The sequence below is a fragment of the Ambystoma mexicanum genome, chromosome 3q, assembly GCF_040938575.1.
Source record: "Ambystoma mexicanum isolate Mex_15411 chromosome 3q, UKY_AmexF1_1, whole genome shotgun sequence".
NCBI lineage: Eukaryota > Metazoa > Chordata > Amphibia > Caudata > Ambystomatidae > Ambystoma > Ambystoma mexicanum.
Genome location: NC_090926.1, coordinates 1,220,755,948 through 1,220,783,814, shown reverse-complemented (window position 1 = coordinate 1,220,783,814; position 27,867 = coordinate 1,220,755,948). Strand labels below are relative to the sequence as shown.

General features: G+C 45.0%; 1 protein-coding gene across 2 annotated transcripts in view; it reads left to right on the top strand.

The window, feature by feature from the left end:
* The window catches only part of HOOK2 (hook microtubule tethering protein 2), a 595,676-nt gene that overhangs the window by 85,571 nt on the left and 482,238 nt on the right, over nucleotides 1-27,867 (top strand). For both annotated transcript variants that reach the window (XM_069604124.1, XM_069604123.1), the window contains exon 2: nucleotides 17,142-17,227. In XM_069604124.1, the coding sequence (XP_069460225.1) occupies nucleotides 17,142-17,227 (86 nt within the window). The remainder of the gene's footprint in view (nucleotides 1-17,141; nucleotides 17,228-27,867) is intronic.

The window sequence follows — 27,867 nt, the reverse complement described above, 5'->3', positions numbered from 1 at the left end:
TGCGCACCAGACCCTGGAGTATAAGGGCGCAAAAGTAAGAATATATACAGCTTAGAGCATAAGTTACAGGTTACAGTTACAAGTTACAGACATTAGCGGTTACAGAAATTACCAGTTACAGGTGCAAGTTTTTCAATTGGCAGTTGCTGTCGTTAGCCAGTTAATTACAATTTGCCTGAATTTGGAGAAGGAGTGTTCTAGCCTCGCAGTAGTGGGTAATTCGTTCCACAGTTGAGCAGCTTTGACTGGGAAGCTAGCTCCGCCTATGGTGGTCAGTTTAAAGCGTGGTACTTGTAGGCGATTGGTGTAAGCAAGTCTGGTTTGTCTTGTGGGGTGTGTTCTGGTGAATCTGTCCTTAAGGTATTGTGGGGCTTTGTTGTGTAGGGATTTGTATGTGAGAGATGCAGTTTTGAGTCTGATTTTCTCGTGGGTGGAGAGCCATTTGTGTTTCCTTCTTATTGCTGTAATGTGTTCTCTCCTGGGGACGTTCAATGCCGCTCGGAGGGCCTTGTTTTGCTGTATCTGTATTTTGTTTATGATAGATTTATTGGCTCCTATGTACAGTGCGTTACAATAATCAAGTTTAGAAATGATGAGGGCTCTGGCTAATGTTAGACAGCTGTGCTGGGAAAGGAATTGTTTTCCTGCTCTAATGAGCTTACATGTGTAGGCTGTCGAGGAAGCTAGGGAGTTTACCTGTTTGGAAAATGATAGGGTAGAATCAAGGTATATCCCTAATGTTTTAACTTCTTTGGCAACTTGTATGCAGTTCCCATCTATGATAAAGGAAGAGTAGTTTGTGCTTAGTTTTTTGATGAGGGGTGCGGTGCCTAGGATAAGAAGCTCAGTTTTATCGTCGTTCAGGCATAGGCCATGGGTTGCCATCCATGCCTGAACGATGCTGTATATTTTGTTCACCATTGCTAGATCTTTTTCGTAAACCCCTGTGAGTGGGAGGAGGATCTGGGTATCGTCAGCGTAGTTGGTATACGTGATACCCAGAAGGTCCAAATCATCAAACAGGGGCTTAGTGAATATGTTATATAGCGTTGGTGAAACGCATGATCCCTGTGGCACACCGCAGGTAATAGGGATGGGGTCTGCAGCTGCTATAGGTGAGAAAACCCTCATGGTGCGATCACTGAGGAAGGATTGTATCCATGCTATAGCCTCAGTGGAGAAGTGTGCTGCTGAATCTAGGTGGTTACATAGGATTTTATGGTCCACTAAATCAAAAGCGGCCGATAGGTCTAGTAGTAGGAGGAGTGCTGGTTTACCAGAATCTCTTACTTTGTCTATTTGGGCTTTCAGGTCAATCAATGCAGTTTCTGTGCCGTGAAGAGGGCGGAAGCCAGATTGTCGGGAGCCTAGTAGTTGATTTTGTTCCAGGAAACTCTGGATTTGTATATATGCCACCTTATCCAGTATCTTCAGAAGGAATGGTACCGTAGTAATAGGTCTATAGTTAGTGGGTATGGTGGGGTCTAGAGTAGCCTTTTTTAAGAGTGGGAGCACCCAGGACTCTTTTAAGTTACTGGGGATAATGCCTGTGGTAAAGGAGGCATTAATTAACTTGGTGATAAATGGTGCTAGATCTCGTGCGGCATCTTTGATGAGTTGTGCTGGACATGAGTCTCCTTTGCAGTTGGACGGTTTTAGACCGAGTATTACTTTCTCTACTTCTAGTATGGAGACTTTGGAGAAGTGGAATTGCGTAGTGGGTTTGGAGTTAGGAAGTGTCTTGATAGGCGGTAATCTATTGGGTGCTAGGGTCTCACGTTTTAGTTCTATTTTCTTTTGGAGGTTTCGGACTTTGTTAGAGAGGGCTTGCTGGATTTCGGAGCACCACTTTTTATCTTTAAGACAGTTGTCTTGAGGTGTTATTGGGTTTTCCAGTTCTCTGAGTATGGCGAACAGTTCTTTAGTACTTGATTTGGCTTGTGTGATTCTGTTATTGTAGGTCTCTTGTTTAGCTAAGATGATTTCTTTTTTGTAATGAGAAGAGATTTTAGCTAATTTCAGTTTATTTTCTGGGCTGGGGTTAATTTTCCATGTATTTTCCCATTTCCTTTTTTCTAATCTCAGATTTTTTAAGAGAGGGGTGAACCAGTTGTTCAAGTGGTTCTTTGGCTTGCTATTTCTGAGCTTGAGTGGTGCGATGTTGTCAAGAGTTATGTTCATGATATTGTTAAATTCTTCCACTAGGCTATTAGGGTTGAGGCTGTCAGGTAGAGCGTCCAAAGTGGGCATGATGCCGGGGAGTAGTTTGTCTAATGTCATGTTTTTTTTGTTTCTGGTAAGTGCAGGAGGTGCACATGGTTGTTGCAGTTTAGGGGTGGCAGTGTCCAAGGAGAATGAGATTAGATGGTGGTCTGACCAGATTTGGGGTGAGATGGTGAGAGTGTCTATATTGCAGTTGTGGTCAGCAATCCAGTCAAGGGTTCTCCCTTTGGTATGGGTGGGCTCAAGCACTCTTTGTGTGTAGCCCAGTTCTGTTAGTGTGTTGGAGGCTGCTGTGGCTTGTAAGTCGTTGATATCATTAAAGCCAATATTAAGGTCGCCTAATAATATTGATTGAGTAGTATCTTTAAGGTTTTCTGATAGGATGGTAGTTAAGTCTTCTATGAAGTTCTTGATTGGACCTGGAGGTCTGTATATCAAGTGAATGTTAAGGGTTTGTGAGTTAGCTGTAGGTGTCTTGGTGGACATTATCTCACAGGATTCAATGATTGGTGAGGGGGTGAGTCTCATCTGGAGTTTAGTTTTGACGATGATGGCTAGTCCTCCACCTCGAGCTCCGCACCTATCCGATCTGAGGATAGTGTAATTATTGGGCACAGCTAGGGATAGTGCTGGGCCTGATGCCTCATGCAGCCAAGTTTCTGTGATTGCTAGGAAGTCGTAGTCTTCTGTCAGGATAACTTCCGATATTTCTATGGCGTGGGCGACTAAGGATCTAGCGTTTATTAAGGCTCCTTTGAGTTTAGGTGTGCGGTTACGATGTGTAGCAGTATTTTCTGCAGCATTGGGAGTGGCAGTTGTTTCTTTATTGGTTTGGTAGTTGTTGAGCTTAACGTGGTTATGGGTGAATGGTTTGTGAGTGGGATCCTTTTTGGTTCGAGTAGTGTTAGTTTCGTATTTGATGAGCGGATCAAAGATTCTGGGTAGTCTTGCTCGTAATCGTATTATTTGTCATGTGATTAATAATTTTGTGAATACTCTTGTCTTTCCATGTATTACGATTGCCAGTGGGACTTACATTCACTTGGAAATTGTATTGTGTGTTGGGCAACGTGAAAGTCCATGCCACCACTGTGTGATCACTTGGGACAGGACATATCCTAAACATTTTACACATCTCTTGTCTTGGTTACGTTTTTGTTGACATGAAAACACAAGACCTACTAGTGCCGTTAGACCAGGTTTGTTGTCTTATACCCTTACCCTGTCCAATCTTGTCAAGATTGTTTTCATAGAACAGCCTGGCCCAGGCTCCCCCTCTGTCCATCATTTGACTGGTGGTTTGCCTGCTAGTTCCTCATTGGCAGAATCACGTTTGACAAACTAACAAGGGGATTTTAAGTCTCGGGCTATTATTACCCTCCTGGCGGGGTACTTTCATACTTTTATTTCATATATCCAGCAATCTTGCCCTATTCAAGAAAGGGCTGTCCAGCTTCGGGTGCATTCCTTCAATTTTGATCAGGGGCTCCAGTCCAGCAAATGTGTGCCTCATTTCCCTACTTGCACTGACCCTCTGAGGGCAGCTCCCTCCTTGGTCAAGGGACTTCAGTTTTGACCCTGCTGTTAGTAATGATTCCTCTGTCATGGGCTTGCTTACTGTAGCTCTCTATGGGGAATTCCCTCTGTATTCCCAGCACTTAAATTCACACCTTCTGTTACAAATCCTGGACCTACTTTGAACTTGAGGTTCGTCCATTGAGATGTGGCCGATAATTGATCATTTTTGCAGTGTAGGATCCTGCTGGTACTGAACCCCATTTATCCAATGGGCCGCTCAAGCCAACTGTTCTGCACGTATCATCCCCCAAAAGGTTTGAAAAAGTAACTGTTTAGGTCTGCTTAGGTGGTTAAATCTGGATCTTCAGGAGCTGTTTACTAGGGACATTTCATTAGAGCGCCTCAAGTGCCTCATTTTCTGCTGTGATCCACCAAGAATCATTGTTCGTGGAGTCGATTGAGACTGCTTGCTTCTCGCATCGGAGAGAAAGCATCTTCTGTGTCTCCCAAACCTGAGCTTTTGGACATGATCTCCTTAATGGTAGTCAGCTTTTCCCTGCTTTGGGCACCCTTTATCACTGGCATATCATTCGACTCTGTAACTGTACTTGTGGCATTTGTTATACTGTTATTTTCTGAAATGGCAACAACTACTTTGGAGACCATTCCTTTATAGCCAGCTGGTCACTTCACCTATTGGTACACCAAGCAATCAGTACGTCAACTCTGCTCACCAAGGAGGCCAGTGTTGATAATTCACTTGTGCTCATTTGCGAGGCCTTTGGTGCTTTACTTCGATTCGCCACCAGCTCGTTATCCGATACTATTCTCTCTGAACACGATACCAATGCCTCTAAGTTATGTGTGGCCGAAAGATTTAGGCCCTTTGCATTTTCTGCAAGAGTGGGAGGTGGACCTTGTGAGTTCCTTTTTTATCTGGTAGCTTAAGTTCAGCAATGATCCATTATTGTCTAATGCACAAGAATTATTGAGGTTGGACAGGTCACAGTTGTTAACTTCTTCTAGCTCTGATGCTACTGACAATAGTAGGTCAATTGTATTCTAGCCCGTTGAAACGTCTCCCATAAAAAATGGGGGTGCAGGTTTCGCGTTGGAGAAGTAATAGGGGATTTTGGGTTGAGTCGTGCCGTTCTGGCGCCCAGTGTGATCTATACCTATGCAAATCTACCTCTAATTCGGCTACATAGACACCCACAACCTTTGCAAGCTTTTACAAGGCGCTCTTATGCCTTCACCTCATCCAAAACCTCTTGGAGTTGGCTTCCAGCAGTACTGTAGTGATGCAGTCACGTTTATTGCGGGTGCCGCTATCGACTGTTGTCTTCTCCTGGCAGCTAGGATCGGGTTATCGGAGGCCCTTGGCGGCGTTGTGGAGGTACTGGAGACGCCACAGGGACCTTCTCGTCAGACTCCAGAGGCCCTTTGTGAGGCTAAACTGGTGGAGTTATGGAGGGTTGTAAGCACCTTAGGAGGAGAGGGTGGCTCTGGTGCTGGCGTAGCAGCTTTTTACCATCTATGCAACACGTGTGCCGCATGTTCTGCTCAACTGGCTGAGATCTGCACTTCGTTGCTTACCCAGTGTGAGGGCTTCTCTCCGGGATCCAGCCCCTTTCCCCATAACCTCACATTTGGGCGGAGCCTACGACGAACGCCGGGTAAGTCACTATGCTGTTGCTCCAGCTGAGACAGTGTCTGAGCCTGTGGCGGTGCTGGCTTATGGGGACTTTAACATCTATGTTACACTGATGTGTGCAATGTATTCTGCCTAACTGACTCTGCAGTGCTTCGCTCCATGGTGTGAGGGCTGATCACCTGATCTCTAGGTTCTGGGGACCAGACTTTGGCAACGCCACTTTGGCCTCTCTATTGACCCCTTCCTCGTCAACATCACGCCATGGCGAAGCCTACGGGAAAATCAGGCTTCTGACTCAATCTGGCAAATATATCTTTCCTCTCTGTAGGGACACTTGACTTCCGGACTTCCCCAAACACCACGCACTTAGCCTGCCCAATGGCTGGTTTCAGAGCTTGTTCCATCCTAGCGCTGGTTACATTTTTACTCCTGTAAGCTGCTTTTCCTTCCTTCACTGTGTCTAATGCAGTTTTCCCCATTCCTATTCGTTGCATATCTCATTCCTCTGGTCACCGCACATCTGCACAAAATGCAAATAATCTTATCCTCCTTGTTCCCCTTATTCCACCTCTATTAATCTAGCTCTTTGGAATGTTCGCTCACTATGTAATCATCTCATTCAGTTCTTGATATTTTTTTCTCCATGATCTTCTTTTCATGTGTATTACTGAAACCTGGCTCTCATCTTCCAATGCCTCTATTCCTGCCTTTCTTTCTACTTCCATCACTGCTTTTGTGCACACTCCTCATCCTGCGGCAAGTGGAGGTGGTACAGGCTTGCTTATCTTTTGTTACCGCTCCTTCACCTTCTCTCCTTACCTTTCCGTCTTTTGAATATTCCTTAACTACCTTTTTGTAAACTTGTATTCTTACTTTTTCTATTTGTTTATTGACCTCTGGGTTTGGCTGTTACTTTCTTTGAGGCTATTGAAGCCTTTATCTCTGCTGTTATACCTTCTTCTACTCCGCTCATACTCTTAGGTGACTTTAATCTTCATCTTTCTTCCGTTCATTCTTCACTTCCATTTCTTGCCACGCTTGTTTTCTACCACCTCTCTGCTCTTCCCACTCCCCTTCCCATGTTTCCTGCTCCAGTCTGGATCTTATATTCGTCTTTTCATTACTGAGCTCTCCTGTATCTGCTTTGCATGTTTATTCCTCTAATCACCATCTTTCTCTATTGTTCCTCCGCCTATTCCACCTTATCTAGCTGGTTCAGAGGTGACCACCTACTTCTGTTATGATCTCTGTGCGTTCCATACTCCTGTATTTGTTTCATCTTGCATTTCTGCTCTTCCGTCTCATTGTGCATTCTTTGCTCTGTCTGCTGACGATGCTGCAGCTTCTCTCTCCTCTTCTCTTGATAACCTCTATCCGGCCTCTTCCTTCTTTCCCTCTCGCAAACCCCCTCAACCTTGCCTCTCATCTCTGCTCAATGTGGCGAGTTCTTCGTCAGGAGCATTGGTGTTGCAAATCCCTCTGAGTCTGATTCCCTCTTTCTCATCCTATAATTCTCTACAATGAGGTGCTCCTTGCAGCTAAACGTACTTACTACTCTGACCATCTGCATGCCAAGCCTGCTCACCCCATGCGTTTTTCAATCTCATCTACTTATGCCTCCCAATCCCTGATCATTCCCTCCATTCTGCTCGCTGCTTCTGACCTTGCAACTATTTTTTCTACTAAAGTTGTTGTTTCTCCGTGTAGCTATTGTTCCATCATCCTTTTCCTTTGCTTCTCCCCCACACCACATTAATCTTTTACCACATAACTAAATTGGAGACCTCTTCTTCTGACTTGCTCCCATCCCACTGTTTCACCTTCTAATACCCAAAGTTCATCCTTCTCTTGTTTCCCATCTTACCACTCTCCTTTAATTCCTTTAGTTCAAATCCATCTTTCCTTCTGTTCTCCCTATTCTCAAGAAACCATCTCTTTACCCCTCCCTTCCTTCTAATTTCCATCCAATTTCCCCTCTTCCCTACCCTTTCTAAACTGCTTGAACGAATAGTCTATACTCTGGCTTCTACCTTTTTTGTTAATGATTCTATCCTTCCCTCTCTCCTGACTTTCATCCTTGTCACTCCACTGAGACTGCTCTGTTTGATTCCTTGCTCTCTGCCTGTTACACCAAACATTATTCTCGTCTTATACTTTTAGACTTGTCTGCTGCGTTTGCCTACCGTTGATCATGCTTTGAGTCTTCATTTTGAACCCAATCGGCAGGAGCTAAAACCAGCTCCTGGGTGGGCATCACACCGGAAGCAGGAGGTACTGCTGGGGAACCAGGCGCGGGTACCCAGCACACTGCAAATCTAACTTAAACATGAGATGCACACTTAAACTTTTTATCCAATATTTATCATTCACTGCGTTTGTGTACTCTGTGTCCCAATTCTTAAATACTCAAATTATTGTTATATTTTTTTAATTCTCTTCATTGATTTTACAGCATGTTACAAAATGTTGCATATGCATGTTTGCAATGCACCAGCTGGCCTGGGAAGCCGAAGTAGATTCTGGTAGCTGTTGGTTTCTAGCTAACCAGGCACTCGTAGGATCGAAACAGGAGCTCAAATCGCTCCCAGCTCTATTCAATTTCGAACCCTGTTCTGTCTTCTTATGGGCTTGCTGACTCTGTTCTTGCTTGGTTTCATTCTTATCTTTTTAACCGTACTTCCTGTCACCTGGGCTGGTTTCTCCTCCGAAACCTTTCCTATTCTCCATGGCATCCCCAAAGGCTCTTATTGGCCCCTTTCATTTTATACTTCTCTGCTTGCTGCAATTATTTTGTTCTTTGGGATTTCTCACCACTCTTATGATGAGGACACTTTTTCTCTCCTTCTCCTTTTATTCTGGCTATTCACGATTAATTGAACTTACTATTTGCAATCCGGTTGGATGTCAGACCACTTCTTGGTCTTGAACTCATCTAAAACCTTTCTCGTCTTCCCTGCCACTACTATTCCCCCACCCTCCCCCTCACTCCTGTCTTTTTCTTTCCTTCGTTCTTTATCTCTTTCCAGCACTGCTCATAATCTCGGCGTCTACCTTGACATAGATCTATCCTTTTCCCTTCACATCTCTACTATCTCCCGTTCTTGCCACGTCCATCTGTTTAATATTCTCAATGCTTATTCTTTTCTGACCTTTGGTGCTTCCAAACTCCTGGTCTCATCTTATATATCCTCGCCTTCTTTACTGTTCTATTTTCTTGGTCTTCCTTCTCGCATTTGGCCCTGTTTAACTCCATTGTCAATTCTTCTCTTCTTTTCACCTTCTGTACCAGCTATTCGGTCCCCAAGCCCTGAGATTTCATTTCACCGTCTTTGCTTGGTTGGCTTTCCGTCTCCTCTTGGCTGATATTTAACTTTCTTTGCATTTTGTTCAAATCCCTCTATGGGGCTCCCTTCACTCTGTCTGTTTCTATTATCTGTCCCTCACCCTCCATGTGACCAATCCTGATTCCGTTCATTTTCTCTTCTTGCCCCGGACCACCGGAATTCTCTCCCTTCCCCATACGTTCTACTAATTTTTACTCTTCATTCGGTACTTTTGTAAGGAACTATCTTCTCAAGTCCTAACTCTCTCATTTAAAATGCTTGTAATGAATCTTTATTTTTATTGTACTGTAACTTCAATGTACTGCGCGTTGGTGTAAAGCGCTCTATAAATGCCCAATGAATACAAAATAAAGGGGGTATTGAAAGCATAATGGAACATGCTTAATGGACAAAATGGAACATTTTCATCTCATGCACAAGCTAATTTGCAGCACGCTATGTATCTTGCCCTGAATTCTGAGAGGTATTCCCTACCTTCCAGGTGACATTTGTTGTCCAGGAGCTGTTTTTAGCGCCTGCTAATCAAATCTTAGATATCATCCCTGTGTATAAACAAATAGAACTGTTAGAGCTGTAATTTTAATTGATCATATAATCATTCATTCGTCTGTAACTATGCATCTCTGAATTTTCCTTACTGTTGTATCGTGTTTGGTATGTATGTATGTATGTGCGGAGAGAATGTTGATGTGATGCAGTAGAATATTTGGATGTGAATGATGTGTCAAGGTTCCAGCCTGAGTCAGTTGGGTCAAGTCAGCCTGGGTGATGGGACCCAGTGGTTCGCTCTGTACCATCTTAAAGAGACTTACAATAAAGCTTAACTTAAGGAAACTTAAACAATGGAGAACAGCAGGACTGAAACAAAGATGGTATTATGCGTGGTTATGTAATGTCAGTCTGGCCATGCGACTGAGCAATCATTGAAAACTCAAATAGGATAAGAAGTTGAACTAACTCTCTGCACACCTAAATCTAGGCTGTAATTATTACCCTTGTCATAATGAAAGGCGTTTCTTAAGCACTGACGAAGCAAGCTAACCGTTTCCAAAATGCCTTATTTAAGCATTAAGTAAGCCCTATACAGGAATGTAGGTGAATAAGCAGTTGGTGACATTCCCTAAATAGTTTACTGCATGCCTAGAGAATGAATTAACTGGTTTTAGAATAAATGCTTGACTGCTCAGGAACTGCCATTTAAACATTTAAGCTGCATCTTCTTGTTAAGTGCTCTTCATCTACATCCCTTTGCGTGAACACATTCACCCTTATGCATGTATGCACACAATGCATACACCGGTCCATGTGCGGACAAATCCGTAATATGCACAAAAATCGACCGATTCTGTACCATTTGGCTCTCCAGATGTGTTGGACTAAAAATAACACCATTCCTAGCCAGCATAGTCAATGGTGAGGGATCAGGGGATGTGTAGTCCAAAACATCTGGAAAGCCACATGTTGCACACGTCTGATGTAAGGGTATGTTGTGATCCCCAAGTGACGAGTTCCACGTGTTTTCATCACTTAGCATGATGATCTGTTTGCAGCTGTAGAGGTAGAATTGGTTGGACCATGACCAACGGGCTGAAGGTTGGCCCCCCACTGCGTTAGTCAGTGAGCAGCTTAAAAGTTCACACCCTGCCCCTATTTTTCAGTCTTCTTTGAGGTGGGAGGACTTCTTGGTAAACGACAACGTGGTTCTGGTGTGCAGTAGTCCTGCCATTGTGCTTGATTCTTGTTCTAAGTCGTGGAGCCAGAAGTCGTGCCATGGTTGCTGTTTTTTTTTTTTCTTCCTTCCTTTTGGTGAAGCAGCGGTTTACTTTCCAGTTTACCTGTGGCCGTCTTTGATGCGTTTTTAATGTGGCGATGACTTGTTATAGACGAAAGCATGCCATGTTTTGCTCTTGGTTTGGATGAAAAGGCGGAGCGCCCCACTTCTCACGATGGGAGCCAGTGTGCTTGTTGGATTTCTAGAGGTTGCTTCAGATTTTCTTGGACTCTTCTGTAGGTTGCTCGTTAAAAGAAATTCTGCAAATAATTATGTTGCACCTACGTTTAAAATTTTGAGGATCAGCCAGTTTACCTGCTGACAATATTTCTTGTAGCTATTTTCAGGGATTTGGATGGTCTATCGAAGGATTCGATTTTCTTTCTCTATTCTCACATGTTTATAACTTCATTTTTCTTTTCTGAGTGTTTGCTCTAACTAAAGAGGAGCAGCTTCAGTGTTTCTGGTGTGGGAGGCAGGGGATCCACTAAACTCCTCGGTACTGTGGTGTGTATTTCTTTCTTTTTTCTTCTGACTGTCGTGGATTATTTTGATAGCATCAGGTAGACCTGGTTAGTAGTGGTAGACTTGATCTTATTTAGTAATAACCTGTAGCACACAGATAAATATTATAATTATTATTTTTTTTATAATGTGCTTCATACCAGCGTTTCTAAACGCGGTGTCAGGATTCGAACTTGTGCTGCACCGATGTCTTGCTTCCAAGACCCATGCGCTATTTTCTGTCCATATCCAGCTCTTTGATTACAATGGTGGCCATATTAAGTATGTATTTTCTTTGAATGAACTGGACGCTGCGAAGCCTCCCTTTAATTTAAACAAATTGGTATCGGCACCCTCGGGTTTGTGGGTTAGAAATCTGGGGTGGTAATGGCAATAACACCCAAACAGGCAGGTCAGATTGGGTGGTGCCAGCGCAGGCCCTTGCTGTGCCCTGGGCCTTTAACCTTGGCCCGAGCTGTTACCACCTTTGTATTGTCATAATAAAGCATTGGTGGAGCGTGCAGCTCACCTAGAGGTCGGGGAGGGAAAGCTCATCAACATGGCAAACGCGCAAAACATGAACCATCAAACTAAAGGGTGAGTTAATGTTCCAACATTTTTACTTTCTCTTTATTTTTTACCCATTCCATTGCTTTGCGTTTTACCAACGGGCTTGCTCTTGTAACGGCCCCCACTATGCTCTAGAAAAGGGACATTTAAGTGTACACAATTATGCCGAGTAATAAGGATCCATGAGGAGCTGGTGCTGCCGACGTGAAGGCTGTTGCAATCGGCAATTTGGCTGTGGAAGATGGGGGGGGGGGGGCAGCACACAATACTCTGCCGCTCTAGTGTCGTGATTTCCTAGCTTTTAAAAGCGAAATGGCCAGTAGTTAAGCTTTGGGTCCGTCTGGTGTTGGGCTGGCAGTCGCCCCGTGGGTGTAGCCAGAGCTTCAGCTGACAGCCGCAGTAGGAATGTGTCGATTTTTCGCTCGCTGACCACTCGTGTCCGCCATGTCGCGCCTTCGCGAGGGATTGGAGCATCTGCCAGTTCCGGAGGTGATTCAGACGTGGATGTGGTCGGCGCTGCTCACCAGGGAAGGAAAGCCAATAGCCCAGGCCAGAGAGGCTGGGCATGTTTGGCGAAGGCCAGAAACGGGAACCGACCAAACATGCCATTGGTATGAGCTCAAGACATCTGCAGCCCTCCCAAGAGGGTGAGAACATAGTTTCAGACTGACGGAGCTCTTTGCATGTCCACAATCTGAAAAACAAGGTGAGATCTTTCTGAATTGCACGCTGTTCAAGTACAGAAAAGGCTTTTTAATTGTTTTATTTCAAACCTTTAACAAAAATACATTCATATACAAATGGATAAAAAAGGAAACGCAAGAAGAAACCAAACCACAATTCCAAGGAAAAAGAAGAAAATGCAGCATTCTCAGAAGCCATCCAACTTCTGAACTTATATATATATATATATATATATATATAATCTTCCTCCTGACGAAAGTAAACGGGACACCGGAACCGGTAGACATACACATGGGGGGATGGTTAGGGGAACGCCTACCACACACTACACTGTTCTAGATCAGGAGAGGCTTAATATCACTCACTTTTCTGGTAGGTCTTCTCAGTTTTCCAAAGCTGATTACTACATTTTAATTAGGTTTAGATATCTAAAGTATTGGATTAAGTGACGGAATTGCCACAAAATACTTACTAGCTAATCTACTTTTTTTTAATTTAACCATTTTTTTTCTTAATCCTACTTGTGAATGAGGTGCGTGGACAGCAGTTTTTGGGCTACGGACTCATCAATAAATAGTACGACCATTTGGCCTAGGGGTAAAAAAAACAATTGCCGTCATTCTGATCCTTTCCACTTTAGATAGGTGGCTCAACAGCGCAGACTAAACCTTTCATTATGTGAGGTATGGACAGGTGGAACCTTCTCTGTCCTGTGTCCAAGAAACACTGGGCGGGAGCTGCTGGGCAAAGAGACTGATGGCCAGCAGCTCCCGCCCTGATAAGTGTCCGCAGGGGGACCTGACCGGAAGCCAGGTCCCCCTGGCAACGCCTCTTCCCCTTCAGAGGAGAGAGGCCTGACCCGCGACCGGAAGGGGGTGGCCAGAAGGGACAGCCCGCTATGTAGGCTGTCCCTCTAGCGCCCCCTGCGGGGGCCGGTCAGCCTCTGTGAGGTTGCTACATGTGTTGGCTACCCTTTATGTTGTTGGGTTTGTCTGCCCAGTTTTTGGTGATACCTGCTTTATGGAAGACGCATGAACAGTTTTTTTTTTTTTGCTTCAGTTTCAGGATGTAGTATGCCTTTTTTGCTTGCATAATGTCACATTTTTAATATTACAAACCGCTTAGTAAAATATTGGTTTAACCTGTTTGGCCCGTTGATCACTATTTGTTTGTGCCTCCAACCTGCCTCTCAATTGTCACATCTCCAATTCCCCCTCCCCCCATCCCAGTTTGTCCCCCTAATATTGATTTCTAAAAAGGCCCTTGATGGACAGCAGCTGCGATAGCTACCCTGCCCCAGGATGGGGCCTAAAACAGTGCAAACTCCACTCACACACACACACCTAAAATGCAGGCAGCGGCATGGCAGCCTTCTCGCAGCTACCAGCAGTGTGGACATTTCGTTTACCTTCAGAATGGGTATATCATTGCAGTAGCAGTGCAAGCTTCCCTCGGGGGCGGCAGTAGTGGGCAAGCTTAAGCTACACTGGGATACCGGTACAGCATTGGAAACATCACTTAGCGTACACAAACCCGTGCAAGCTTAATTCCAGATGGTAAAAGTTTGCATGTGTCATGTACATTTTGAACAGGGGCCGCAGCAGGGGCCTTCTCGAACAGAAACCTAACTAGGCCAGAATAACCGTGCAAACTTCCCGCACGGGTAGCAGCAGTGCGCACAGTGCTTTACGTTCAGCACTGGTGTAACCAGAGCAGCAACATTCTGCTCCCCTTACAAAGAACAGTGTCCAGCGAAAAACCCACAACAGGCAAGCTCTCCCCACATCTCGACAGGCGGCAACAATGCAAGCATTCCTGCTAGCTATTAACTGCAAACTTCAATTGCACCCAGTGCACATAAGAGAAGCGCCCCAGCGAGTACGGGATTGAACAAGCACACAAGCACACAAGTGCAATCTTCCTAGACGGGCAGCATCGCTACACGTGTCCCACACAGGGCGTGCAGGCAGCAGCTGTACGTACTTATTTGTGTGAGCGATCTACAGCACCGGTTAGAGCAAGCTTCGCTTCCTTGTCAATGTGTGTTCTTCTGCAGAGACCGTCTCTGCTAGTTTGATTAGGTTTTCGCTTTTTCCCCCCCTTTTTTTTTTTGGGCCTCATCCAAGGACCTTGTTAAAGATTTTTCTTTACTGCACCTTTCCTTCCATTTTTATGGACTCCCAAACGTTTTGCTTTATTTTTTTTTCCTGACCTATACTTTGTACAGTATTACACTGTCTCTTGCTCATCTGTTATGTGGAAACGGACATGTCCTTCAAGCTGTTAGTACTAGGGCATTTTATTTCCCCTTAGTCTTGCTACTTTGTACTACTTTTAGTAACTTGTTATCACTTGTAACTTTTTATCATTGTACTGTGCAGTACAATGGGGTGCACTTTGTTTTTCCCTAGTAACACAAAGGATTTTTGGTTACTCTAGGTGTGCTAAATGGACCGGCTGGTGGCAGCAGTCACCTTTTATCATTTTCTGGCTCTTTTTGTTTTAGCCATACCGCAATTTAGACGCGTTTGGCTACTAACTGGCTAGTGTCAAAATATGGCCGTAACACATGGTTTTTCGCTTGTCCTTTGGCCATCTTGTTCTTTAGCCTTCTACCTGGGCTGATAGGCCAGAAAAATCCTTATATGGACTAACGGTGCCCGGGAAAGTGGAAGCTTTTGGCGGGCTACTGGAGGGCTGTGTGTTTTTTGCTGGCAAGATGTGGGCTGGGACTGTCTGGTCCCAATCCACAAACTGGTTTCAGTGTGTCTGAGCCGTATACATGAATGCTCCCGCCAGTGGTGCTCTCTCGCTCTCTCTCTCGCTCTCTCTCTCGCTCTCTCTCGCTCTCTCTCTCGCTCTCTCTCGCGCTCTCTCGCTCTCTCTCGCTCTTTCTCTCGGCTCTCTCTCGTGCTCTTTCTCTCGGCTCTCTCTCGTGCTCTTTCTCTCGGCTCTCTCTCGTGCTCTTTCTCTCGTGCTCTTTCTCTCGTGCTCTTTCTCTCGTGCTCTTTCTCTCGTGCTCTTTCTCTCGTGCTCTTTCTCTCGTGCTCTTTCTCTCGTGCTCTTTCTCTCGTGCTCTTTCTCTCATGCTCTTTCTCTCGGGCTCTTTCTCTCGGGCTCTCTCTCTCGTGCTCTTTCTCTCGGACTCTCTCTCTCGTGCTCTTTCTCTCTCTCTCGGCTCGCTCTCTCTCTCTCTCGGCTCGCTCTCTCTCTCTCTCGGCTCGCTCTCTCTCTCTCTCGGCTCGCTCTCTCTCTCTCTCGGCTCGCTCTCTCTCTCTCTCGGCTCGCTCTCTCTCTCTCTCGGCTCGCTCTCTCTAGGCTCTCGTCTCCTCTGTGAGACCCGTGAAGAGAGCGGAGACCCGACTGAAGGAGGCCTGGCAACCAACTTCTGCTGCTGTCCTGGTGGAGCCCTGTCTTGCTTGTGATCTTCAGTCCTGCAAGTGAGCTGTGACCCCTTAGAGTGGAGGGAACCGCAATTTCTGACGTCTGTTCGGTGCCTGTCAAAGAATAGCCTTCGGAAGTGTCCTGGGACCATCCTGTGGCTGACCAGCTCTGCGTTTGGGCTACTGTGCTGCTGACATCGTTGTTCCGAGTTTCGACCTGGAACTTTGGGGATCCTCGGCTTGTCCTACAAGACTCGCCTCAGTGAAATATCGGTATCCTAGCTTCAAGGGTACCCGAGATAGGACGGAGAGGCTGACTGCGACAATTGAGGCCCTTCGGGCCAGTCATGAGAGGGGGGCCTGCATCGAGTTTTGCTGTATTCATGCGAGAGTCCTTGCACCAGAGAAAGACACCAACCGGAGATCAGCTCGGACCTGCAACCCCTGTGAATTGGGGACTGTGACTAATGGCTGGAAAAGCAACCTCTGACCCTCTTCCATTGACCTGCCAAGTGTGGAGAAGAGTATGGGGGTGGGGAGGGCATTTACAGATTTTCCCTGCCCCTATATTCCTTTTAAAACCTTTGTACAAAACCTTTAGAAAACGAAGAATACCTTGGTTTTACCATTGCTTGCTGGTGCAAGCATTCCGAAAGTTGGACACTTCTATTAGTTAGAATACATTGTCCTCTAACCCTTGGAACTGTTCACTGGACCCCACCTACCTTCATTTCCTCCCCCCCCCCCCCATCTTCACCTTGCCATATACAGCCCAGGTTTTTGATTGGAACTTTCGTGAAATTCTGGGCATAAGGCCCCAGACACCTTGGGGAAGGACACTTGAAGTTAGGGTTAGCTCTCTGTGGACTATTGGTGCAGAGCCACAGCTCCCCAGAGTTTCCCTGTCGAAATATAGCTTGGCCTTCTATACATCTGTCTACCAGGCCAGAGTATAGAACAGACCTGGACATGATTGGTGTGCATTGGAACTGGAACCAGGAAAGATGTGAAACGGGGGGGGGGGGGCCTTTTTGTAGAATTCCATGGTGGCATTAGCTGCTGCACTGTTGTAATTATTTAGAAGGGATGGGGTTTTGAAACCTTCACCGAGCCTTTTCAAGGTGGCTTGGTATATCGAGGGAGGTCTACTTGGAGAACTCCTAAAATGGATAACGGCAAATGCATTTGTGCGCCCATTAGGGACTCCTGTGCCTTGTAGAATTGATGGGTGCACCACAGGCCAGAGATGGTGCTCAGAAGTGCCTGTATCTCTCCTGCAGACTCCGGCACGTCTCCTTATTGGAATCAGTGGGGGCTCCCAAGCAGTAATCGAGGTCGCAAAGTATAGTGTTAAGTCGACCTTTGTCAATCACTGAGGGTTCATGTGTATGACTTGACCAGCGCATGCTGCAAACATTGTTACATGTGTCTGCGCTCAGTGTTGTGGATTTACGTGACCCAGACTTAACAGTCTTCTTTTTCTTTTTTAGCTGCAGACCTTCCAGGTGCCCTGCCCATGTGCCACTTACCAGGATCTGACCGGCGGAGTTGCCATCGCTCATGTACTGCACAAAATGTAAGTGTCCGGCCACAGGTGGGGCGGTTGGGCAATTCTGCACATCTGGTCATGGAAAAGTAAGCTGCTACCCAGGTACTCCACTGGCCACTCTGTCCTGGTGACCAGCAAATGGTAGCCGTGGATCACTGCGTGTGTGCGCACATGTGTATATATTAAGCAGCCAAATGGTGATGGATGGCGCGCTTTGAATCTACCCTAATCAGTTAGTTGCTCTGGTTGGGTTGTACCCCAATCGTTTTCTTTCTTTTAACCAATCAACCCTAAGCTGCTTGAGCACGTCATTATGGTGGCTGATTACAATCTGCCCACAGATTTATCCACTTTGGGCGTTTCAAGAGGGGTGTAGCTTGGGACTTGGACCCCTGCCTAGTGTCAGATCGGCCAAGGTGATGCCTACCCTCCTGAACCTTCTCACCTGAGGATTCCAAGGAGCTATATCTGTGTTTGGGTGTTCGCCTGGAGGAAGTCTTCTTAGGATCCTGGAGCTTTCTTTCTTTGGGTTTCTTTTCCTTCTTGTGGTGAAAATAAGGTCTGGCTCCCTCAGAGGCCTCCTTGGCAGGATTGAAAACCTGTACTCGGTGATCCCAGAGGAGCCAAACCCCCAAACCAGGGAAAAAGCCAACGGCACAAAAAAACCCATGGGGTCGCAGAAGAAGAGTTCTTGGTTGTTGGATCGCAAGTAGGGAAGTATAAGGCCGCACTGTTTGGTATATTGGTGAGCAGTGGCTTCTGGGAGATGTAGTATCAGGTCCTGATACAATTGTGTGGTGGAACACGACTGACTTGATGGTGCAGTGAAGGCTCTCAGCAGACTCTGTGGAGTTTGGGCAAAAGGAGGAATCTGAGACGATCGAGTGCCCAGTATTTAAGAACGGAAGGTTCTGAGTCGGAGGAAGAACGAACACTACTGAATAGCAAAGGCAGCAGCACAGAATGGAGGTAAGTGAGAGACTGGTAAGAAGACAGCAATCCTAAAAGAAATAATCCGAAATAGTACAGAAGTAATAGAGAATAGAGTAGGAGGTAAAGCAAAGAGGGTGTGGTAAATCACAAGAGCGACAGGGGTAAGAAAATAAGGAGGAACTCATTGGCAGTGTCTGCGGTCCAAATCCCCAGACCGGAAAAGATACCAACCTCCCAAAACAAGGAAGCAAACGACAGTTTGATCACCTGATGGACACACGTGAGCCAAACTACTGGTGCGGAGTCCACAAGGGGGGGAGGGAAGGAGAGGGGGGAGAAAGCGAGCGAGAGAGATTTATAAAGTGCTATAACTAAAGAACCACCATCATGGTGAGTGCTATCTGTCCAATCACTGAGAATGGCAGTTTCTTCCAGAATCTAATGGTTCAATTCCATCCCTTACTCTAGCCATCTTTAGTTCGTTGGACACCTTTACATGTGACATGTTAACGCTCAGATACCCGAACGCTCTAGTCACCCTCTTCAGCCCGAGGGTCGGGAAGCATGCCTCATCTAAACCAGCCCATCCTGCCAGCGGGAATATGCAGGATTTATTCCTGCTGACTGTCCTCCCTGAGAGAGCAGAGAAGTTATCCAGTAACTCCAGGATATGTTCTCCGGGTTCTGGGCGTACAGGAGCATGTTTGCATATAGCGACCCTTTATTCAGAGCTCCGAAATGCTGCTAGAGGCTCATGAAAACCACGTGGGTGGAGGGGTGGTAGTGGACACCCCTGTTTCGTGCCCCTCCTGTATATTCCATTTATCCGATATGCGTTGCCCATCCTTACCCATGAGGTAGACAATTTGTATATTAGTTTGACCCACCTGAGAAACCTCTCACTGACTCCAAAGCGCTCAATGGCAGTATTGTGCCCTTTGCTCCTGAATCTACCTCATCCTGCTGACCTGCAGAGCATATATATATATATATATATATATATATATATATATATATATATATATATATATATATATATATATATATATATATATATATATTCCTATAATCGCAGCCTCCTTCCTTGTGGTAACGTTGGTAGTTTACTGCCCTTTATTATCTCCTGTGTAGGTGTTACGCCGCAGTCTCTGCGCCCCGTGCTGTCCGACAACTGCCTTTCAGGTCTTCTGCATCCCCAGGCTGCACGCACCAGTTGCGTGTGCACCTGTTGCTGCCAGTTTTGTCCTGTGACATCTCAACCATTGCAACACTCCTCTTGCTGTCAGGCTCTCTGCGCCTCTATCTTCAGTTGGGATTTAGACCGAGGTTTGGAACGAAAACAGTCCTTCTGGCAGTACAGGATGATTTGTTGGGGCCTGCGGATGAAGGAGCCCTCTCCCTACTGGTGATGTTGGACCTCTCCTCAGCTTTTGACACGGTTGATCACTCGATTTTGCTTAGTCGTCTTAAAGAGATTGGGAATGTCTCTGAACATGCCATGAATTGGTTTAGATCTTTCCTTTCAGCCTGAAGTCGGCAGGTAAAAAGGTTCCATGTGTTAATATCCCCGCAAAAATATCGGCATCCAAAAATATCGCCATATTTTTGCGGTGATAAGGCATGGAACCTGCGGGGGGACACCCCCGCAACCACCATATTATTTTAAAGGGAGCGGGGGACACCCACCCCCGCAACCAATAATCCCAAATATTATCCCCACTAAAAAGATCACCTATGGCCGTTCCTGACGACAATATATACAGCGATATTTTTCGTGGGGGATATTGCCTGAAACCAGTAAAAATGTTGGGCTTTTTTTTTTAAGATTGCATTCCCTTGGGTTGTGGCTTTCTGCAAATCTTCTTTGTCCCCCTTGCTCTTTAATCTTTATCGATGACCTTTGATAACCATTCTGAGGAGTCATCGGGTTAATTTCTACTCCTATGACAATGACACCCAGATGTTCATCAAAATGGGAAATGTCAATGACATTCCTGTGGATCAACCTGTGTCATGAATAAGTCGGTCTCTGGATGTCAGAAAGTAACTGCAGCATAATTCGGTTAAGACTCAGGTTGCCCTATTTGGGCCAAAACATGTTCTTGCTGTAGTGAAGTGCCCCCATAATCCACACTTCATGGGGGCTGATCTTAAATCCACTCCCGAAATCAAAAACCTGGGCTGTATATGGCAAGATGACCTGGGCAGCGAAAGCCAGGTTAGTGCCAAGTACGGGAAGTGTTGTATTTCCTGTGTTTAAGTCTTACTGTTTACTCCCAGTAGTGATCGTGCTATTGCAGTAAGTTTGTTAGTAAATTCACACTTGGGCTATTGCAACAGCCTCCTTTCTGGAATTCTGGCAACGTCTGACTGCAAAGGGCCCAAAATGCAGCAGTTAGGCTTGTCTGCCATTTGAATAGGTGCACTCCTGTTTCAGCTGCCTCGAAGACCCTCCACTGGCTGGCAGTGTATGATGGAGTTAACTTTAAGGTGGTTTGCTTGATCTTTATTTACTAACTTTTACCTCCGATACGGAAGAAAAAAAAAACACAATAACAGAACTATAATCCATTTAACCCGTAACCATAAAACCTCACGCAAACCCCTTTACAAAATTCATTCTAATATCTCCTCCATAACAATCATCCTAAAATCATCACCTTCATAAAAACGATCCCACCATTCATCAGCATTCAAATGTGATTTCATAGCAATTATATTCCCCCAAATTCTCCTTGATCGCAAACTTGGACAATAGAGTGCTAAGTGTTGTATAGATTCTAGATTCCTTTTGCAGAACCTACACAATGCCTCAGCAACTCCATCCTGTTGTCTAACAAACACTTCTCTTGTGTGCAGGATATTTAGCCTGAGCCTTTAAAAATATTTCTATGTTTGGAACTTGGGAATTTTATCAAATATTTTGGGACCGTACTTAAAAATCTGAAGTTACCTCTCAATGTGAGATGCAGCTTGCAATTCTGCTTCTCATATTCTCTCTACAGTCCAGACACCATCATTTCTGCTTAACCCACTTTGCGTTATAGCCGAGGGACCATTCTGAAGAATCAATGTTTTTTTAAAACGCCTTTGCATAAAGAGAACCATGCCTCTAGAACCCAATCTGGGCCTTATCTTGGCTTGGCACCAAAGATTTCAAATTGGAGAGGACTGTCCTCCATGAATATTTTCCTGTAAATATTCAGGGAACTCCAAGCCACCCTTGCGTAGTCCCAACTCAGATGTACATTGACAAGAGTCCCAACTCGGATCTCATATTTGCTACTGGAACACAATTAGGGATGCCCAGAATTCTCCTCCAAAATGATCCCTCAAGTACGTCCCATATTTTATATGATAGCGCTAGGGAGGTCTCCGCCCCATAGCTTAGGACCGGTATAACCTTCTGCTTATGACATATAATAATCGGGATCAAAGAACACTTCCTGTATTTCTTATGTAGTGTTATACCTTGCACCATCAGGCTTTTGGCTCTATATTTTAATTCTGCTAACCAGGGAGCATCGTTATTTTCACCCGCATTCCTAGATATTTTGGCATCCCCGCAACTCTGATGGATTTGTCTCCCAGTCTCGGGGAAAAAAAAGCTTTTTTTTTTTTTTTTTTTTTTTTTTTTTTTTTTTGTTTCCTGCCACCCAAGTTTCGTAACACCAAAATGTCAGACTTTTCAACGTTAATTTTTAGACCGTTGCCCTCAATGTATCCACGCAAAGCTTCACGGCTATGCTGTAGCCGATAGCAGTCTGATACAGAATTGCCAGGTCCTCAGCGTAAACGATGCATCCTACAGGTGTACCATCGCTCATCAGCCAAGGGTTATTTGTACTTGACCCTGCTGAATGTTCTCTTCCCTGGAACTTTAAGGGGAGTTAAAGTACATTATCTTTGCCTGGAGCTTATGAATAGGCCTTGTTTTCTGGTCTTGCAAAACGTGTGAAGAAACCATGATTTTGTCCAGCTCGCCTTTCTGTTTAGTACTATTTGATTTAATTATCCTGAATGTTAGGACTCTCTTTGGCCTCTGGGGATTTGGTTGCTTCATCTCACATGCTTTGTGCATCTTTAATTGTTCAATACTTAGCATTCACAAATGTACGCTCATTTACTTAATCTAAGAGAAATGTATCCTGTGTACATTGTTTATCCTCGTTGAATCCCTTTGTACTCTGCAATAATCGGAGAGCCAACGCTGACGGATGAGATACGAGACTTTTGAGTTGGGATTGAACCCGGGAAACTTTTGCCACCAAAAACTTGAATTAAAAAAAAAAAAGGATTTTTGGAACACAAATTGCCCAGATTTGAAAAAGGCACAAGACGTGACGAAACACGTTATCAAAAGGGCTCTTCCACGGGAGTCGAAAGATATGATTAAAATAATCAGACAAGTCTTTCATCATACCTGTGGCGCAGTTATTGTGTGAGAGTAAATTCCTTTATGCATACAACAGAGGTGGGGGATTGGTCCTCCGATCTCTTTCACACGCACGTTGACACCAGAAGGTGAATGTGGTCGCAGGGCACCAGAAGTTGATGGCTATAAACCCCCTCACGATTGGTGGACACATCTTTGAGATCTGGCCAACAGCTATCCTTTGTTGGTGTGTAAATCAGTTTTCCGTCGTCTGCCAGTTTTGCAACTCTGGTCTTTCTCCTTCAAGCTTCTCGCTCACTTTTACTTAGAGCCGACATCCATCTTTACAACATGGCCGCTTTACCCGTGTTATATTTTCTACTTCAGTAAGCTTCTATGTGACTCCTCTACCTTGGTTCTGTGTATATACGTTTACTAATCATCTGGTTATTTATCTTCTTTGTAGATATGGTTTCCTCTAACTCATATACATGTTTACTTTGTTTCTTCAGTTACATCTTCATTCTTTATGTATTCCTATATCGTTTGTCATTGTGTCTTCTCCATGACATCCCTTTGCTCCTGTCGGATTTCCTTTACAGCTCTGTGATATTCATTGGTGTCTTCAAATCTCCTTCTACCACTTCATCTCAAGGGTACATTCTGTACGGTTGTCTGAGTGCATAATGTCTCTCTCATACTTGCTGCATTATTGGAATACCACCTGGTGTCATGCACAGTGTCTTCTTTTCCTTCATCCAGTATGTCGGAGGTGAGGGGTGGGTTTGGGTTCTATCAATGACGTACACGTCTGCTTCTCTACACAATTGCTGAACAGGTTTTTGGCTGCAGACACTTCAGGCGTCCATGGTGGGTAGATTATCTGCTCTGTTTGCTCAAGGGTCAGTGTAATCGGTCTTGTATTGCGCACTGTTGCCACTTGCACGGTCTTTAGGCGCTCTGAGGGATCTGCAAAGGAAAGTGTATTGCAGGTTTGTTAGTGGGGATTGAGAGGGAGATGAGCAAAAGAGCGTTGATATGCTCTTGGCAGCTTCAGGTCAGAGAACCCGGTCACTGAACTTTGGTGCATTTTCGGTCCGTAGCCGTCATGTGGTATTGAGATGTGATTGTATGTGGTTTGTTTTCATGTCTGGTGTTGTGAAGTGTATGCAGTTTATGGTGTGGTAGAGAAGTGGCTGTGTTTAGTTCAGAGTTTCAGGGTGCTTATGCAGAAAAGGTGAGTGTTTAGTAAGGTTGGTTAGTGGCAATACATTTCCTACACCCAGCAATCCCTCTAAATGCAATGCATTTCCCACCCCCAACAGTTCATACAAGTGTGATGCCTTTCCTACCCCCAGCAATCTATCCATGTGAGACACATACCTTGTCTCGAACGTTCCATCCAAATACAGCACCGTTTCTGCCCCAAACAATCAAACTATCTCTCACATCGGAATAAAAGGTTAGCAATTTCTGAAAAGCCTCTACGCTGCAATGCATCCTGGGATATCGCTAGAATTTTGGGACAAGGGGGCACCAGCTTCTCCTTCAAATATTAAAACTACTGGACAGAATGACGCCAAACCCCAAAAGGTGGCTGGCTAGTAGCTTGCAACTGGAAATGAGTGTGGTAGACATAGGTCCCTACTTGCTTTATTGCAGAGCTTGTATCCAGGCCTAATTATATTGTATTATTGTACTCTTTAGCTAATTGGTTTCAGTTGAGGGCTCAGTCTGTTTCATTGCACCACCTCCCCACCCCCAGTGGTCCAAGCCTTAAAATTCGTTCTTCATAAATGTCTGGCCTCCTTCAGGACTGATTCTAGAAATCCGTCTTAACGGAAGCCATATACAACAAAGCTATTCGTAATGAAGCCAATGCAATATTTCCTGGTCTTCTTTTTTTATTTTTATTTTTTACATTTTTAATTTTTTGTTTTTCTTCACTGTCAAGGTCCCTCTTCACGACTTGTTCTTCCTCTGTATGTTTTCTTTTTCTCTTTTCCTTAGCTATAGTCCTATTAAGTTACTCTGCCATAGGCATGTCTTTCTGTTGGCTCCCTTCTTCGTATCATAGCTTTTTTTATTTTTCCCCTTCAAAACCTTTGCCCACTGATTTCTTTTTCCTTAATTCTTTATTTCCTCTATATCTCTAACCCTGATTTTGCCCCATGCTGTAGCAATTGCTTTTCAGTAGAATACTTGTTGCTTTCAAAGCTGTGCTCATTTGTGCAACCTCTAATGGTTTATCTGGGTTGTTGGGGAGATTTGTCAGTTGTATTATTAATCCCCTCTCCTATTGAGACCCCCAGCACATTTTGCTGGACTTTTTTCTTGCTCTCCTGAATGAGGGGAGCCTTTCGCCTCCTCCCCCCATTCTTTCTTATTTGCTCTAACCTTGTAAAATGTGTTTTTGTTTTACCCTATTTTACGTAGTCTTGCTTTCCTCCATTTCTATTAGTCACCTGTGTTGCACTTTTGCAGCACAATGCACCCCATGTGCAGTGTTGCTGGGGGACCCTTTGGGTTCTTCTTTTATGTTTTCATTTTCCCTAAGAACTACTGTTATAAGGGAGGGATACTTTTGTATCCTTCCTAAAACTTTCTTATGAGAGATTAGCACACACCACCGTATGTGGAGTGCTAAGGGGATACCTAGTCTTCCCCCTTCTGTCTTCTCCTGCAACATTTTGGTTACAGTTACAGCCCTATAGTTATGCATGGTAGCAGTGGACGTGTTCTACCAACCTTTGTGCCCTTTTCCACCGCAGACTGTATTCACAGCCTCGGTTATGCACAAGAGGGGCAGCTATGTTCTAACATGGTGGCTTCTTTCTTTTTTCGCCATTTCTTGTGTGGTTTTCTTTGGTTCGCCCTTCTACCATTTTGGGCGGGGGCGTGGTCTGAATGTGAGTTTTGCCTTTGGCGGGCCCCTTTGTGTCCCTGTCTATGCTCCAGTGTGTCTGAGGGCAGGAAGCAGTGGATGAGTTGGAAACCCCTTTGTCTGCTGATGTGCCCGAATGGAACCAGTTCCCACTGGGGGGGGCTGGCTGTCCTGATTGGGCAGCCAATGTTGGGGAGGAGCTAGCACCTTCCTGCTCTCCCACCCCTCATCCCCCACCGCTTTGCAATTGGGAAAGACGTCTGTTGACTGTTTCTAAGCACTAGAGCTCTGAGAGCCTTTTTCATGCAAATATAAACACATACAGACATGGCCACTAAATGAAGGTAGTTGGGATTTAAATTTAAGCTGTAAATGACTATTAGCTGAATGCATTTGTAAAAATGTTTTTCTATTTAGTTTTACTCAATGCATGACAGAAGTAGGCTCTGTACCAAAAGGAATGCAGCCCATGCTAAAAATAGACTACAGGCATAGATGTGGTGTTCTGCTAGCTCTTGCAGGCCAGCACGTCACTCGGCAGCTGTTTGCTGTCTAAAAAAAAATATAAAAAAATCCCATGCAGTCTAAAGGCACCCAATGCAGCCTTATGAAAAACAAGGTTTTAAGGGGAATTACTGGACGTGATAAAATATGAATGAATGAGAATTGAGAGCATGACGGACGGGGGGTGGGGGAGAGTGTATATTTTCAAAATTAAGATACAGTGTATTTTTGCATAGGTTAGTGATATGCAAAGTAGTATGTCCTAAACGGATACCCGGCCATGCAGAGAGGAAGACTGCAGCATCCCTTTTAAGGGAAGGACGACAGTTTTGGATGAGATATGCCAGTGACCAAGTTATCAGTATATAATGCTCCTGCCTGGCACCAGTCTGCAGAAGCTCGGAATGGTTAGGGACAGAATACACCGGTCAAGGAGCAGTGTACTTTTCCCCCATCCTCATTTCTGTAGAGATTAAACTTGTTATCCTTGCAAGATAAGACTCTTGGCCTTAATTCCCTAGAGGGGTGAACTTTAATCTGGTGTGAGCGTGATTAGAGGTACCCATATAATTAAGAGGGTACCCCTGTAAATTGGGCTACCTTTCACTACCCACCCCTTTCTGTAAACTGTAGGGAGAGTTTGCAGAGGAATGAATGGGAATTCTTAATAAAAGGTGAGGTTCTTGAGGCAGTAGGCAAGTCGACCACTGGAACAGAAAATCCAAAGCTGAAGATGACTGGAGACACCGGCAGACACTTCCAGTAACCACGAAGAGACCACTGCTGTCCTAACCCCTTTTTTTAAATATTAAGAGGAGCTCCGAAGAGGATGCCTCCTTCCCTTTGGCTGGTGGGCCCAACTAGACATAAGACAAGCTGCAGAAGAAGCCATGCCCTGATGTGACCTTCCAGGGCTGCAAACTGCGAATACCAGGGGACCTCGGACTCAATTGCAATGCATAGTCTTACAGTGCACAAATGTCCCCCAGGAGCTTGAGTTGGACCTCCAGAGGCAAGGTCCCACTCAAAGTCCCCTCACCAGAGTGCAAGACTGCAGGGGGAGGTTAACAGTTCACTGTTGGAGCTGATAAACAGCGCCAGAACTGCAGACCGATGTGGGAGATAAAAGACCTCCATGCTGTGGGTCCCTTCTCGCGACTGCTGCTGTGACATCCCTTAGAGTCCCTCCTTTTGTCACCAGACTGAGGAAACCGGAGACCAGGTCCATCGCTGCTGCACTGAAAGAATTTAGCTACATTTTCTTCTGATCACATAAGGTACTGTGGGGCTCATGGTAGTACTTACCTCAAGCCGAGTAGTTGCTCCAGTGTGACTGGAGTGCAATACTAGGTGTTTGGTGTCTCTCTTCCCCCACTGCCCCCCCACATCCTTTTCCCCAGTCTTTACAGCCTGTGTGCCCATAGGGAGTCCTTTCCGAAGTCCCTACTAGCTTTTTCTTCCACTACAGCATTTTACTTGAAAGTAACTAAGTATCCTATGGAACGTTTGCCTTTTCTGCTGTTGCATCTGTAACGGTGTATTGAGAAGCCACCCTCAACACAGGGATTTCCTTCCTTTCCCACTTAAGGTGTGACGCAACTTTACAGATTTCTTTCTCTAGCCCTACTTCAGACACATGTCATGCCCATTGTAATCCTCCCCCTGAGCGAGCTAACAGTGAGGCAAGAACCAGGCCGGTATACTGGAAACGTATTGGTATTTATTTAAATGAAAAGTAATAGAAATTAGCAGGAAAATGTAAAACGCCACTTTATCTGTGGCACAACACAATCCACTTCCCTCAGCATAAATACATCACAAAAGTGAGTTGAGAAGAACATAATCGCAATTCTTCACTTTCTACAAATTTCACTTCAAAAATAATTAACCTGATCAATAAGCAAAATGATTATAAAGATGATGTGCGAGTTTGATGTTCCTGCTAGCTCAAAAGGCTAGCAGTAGGATTTC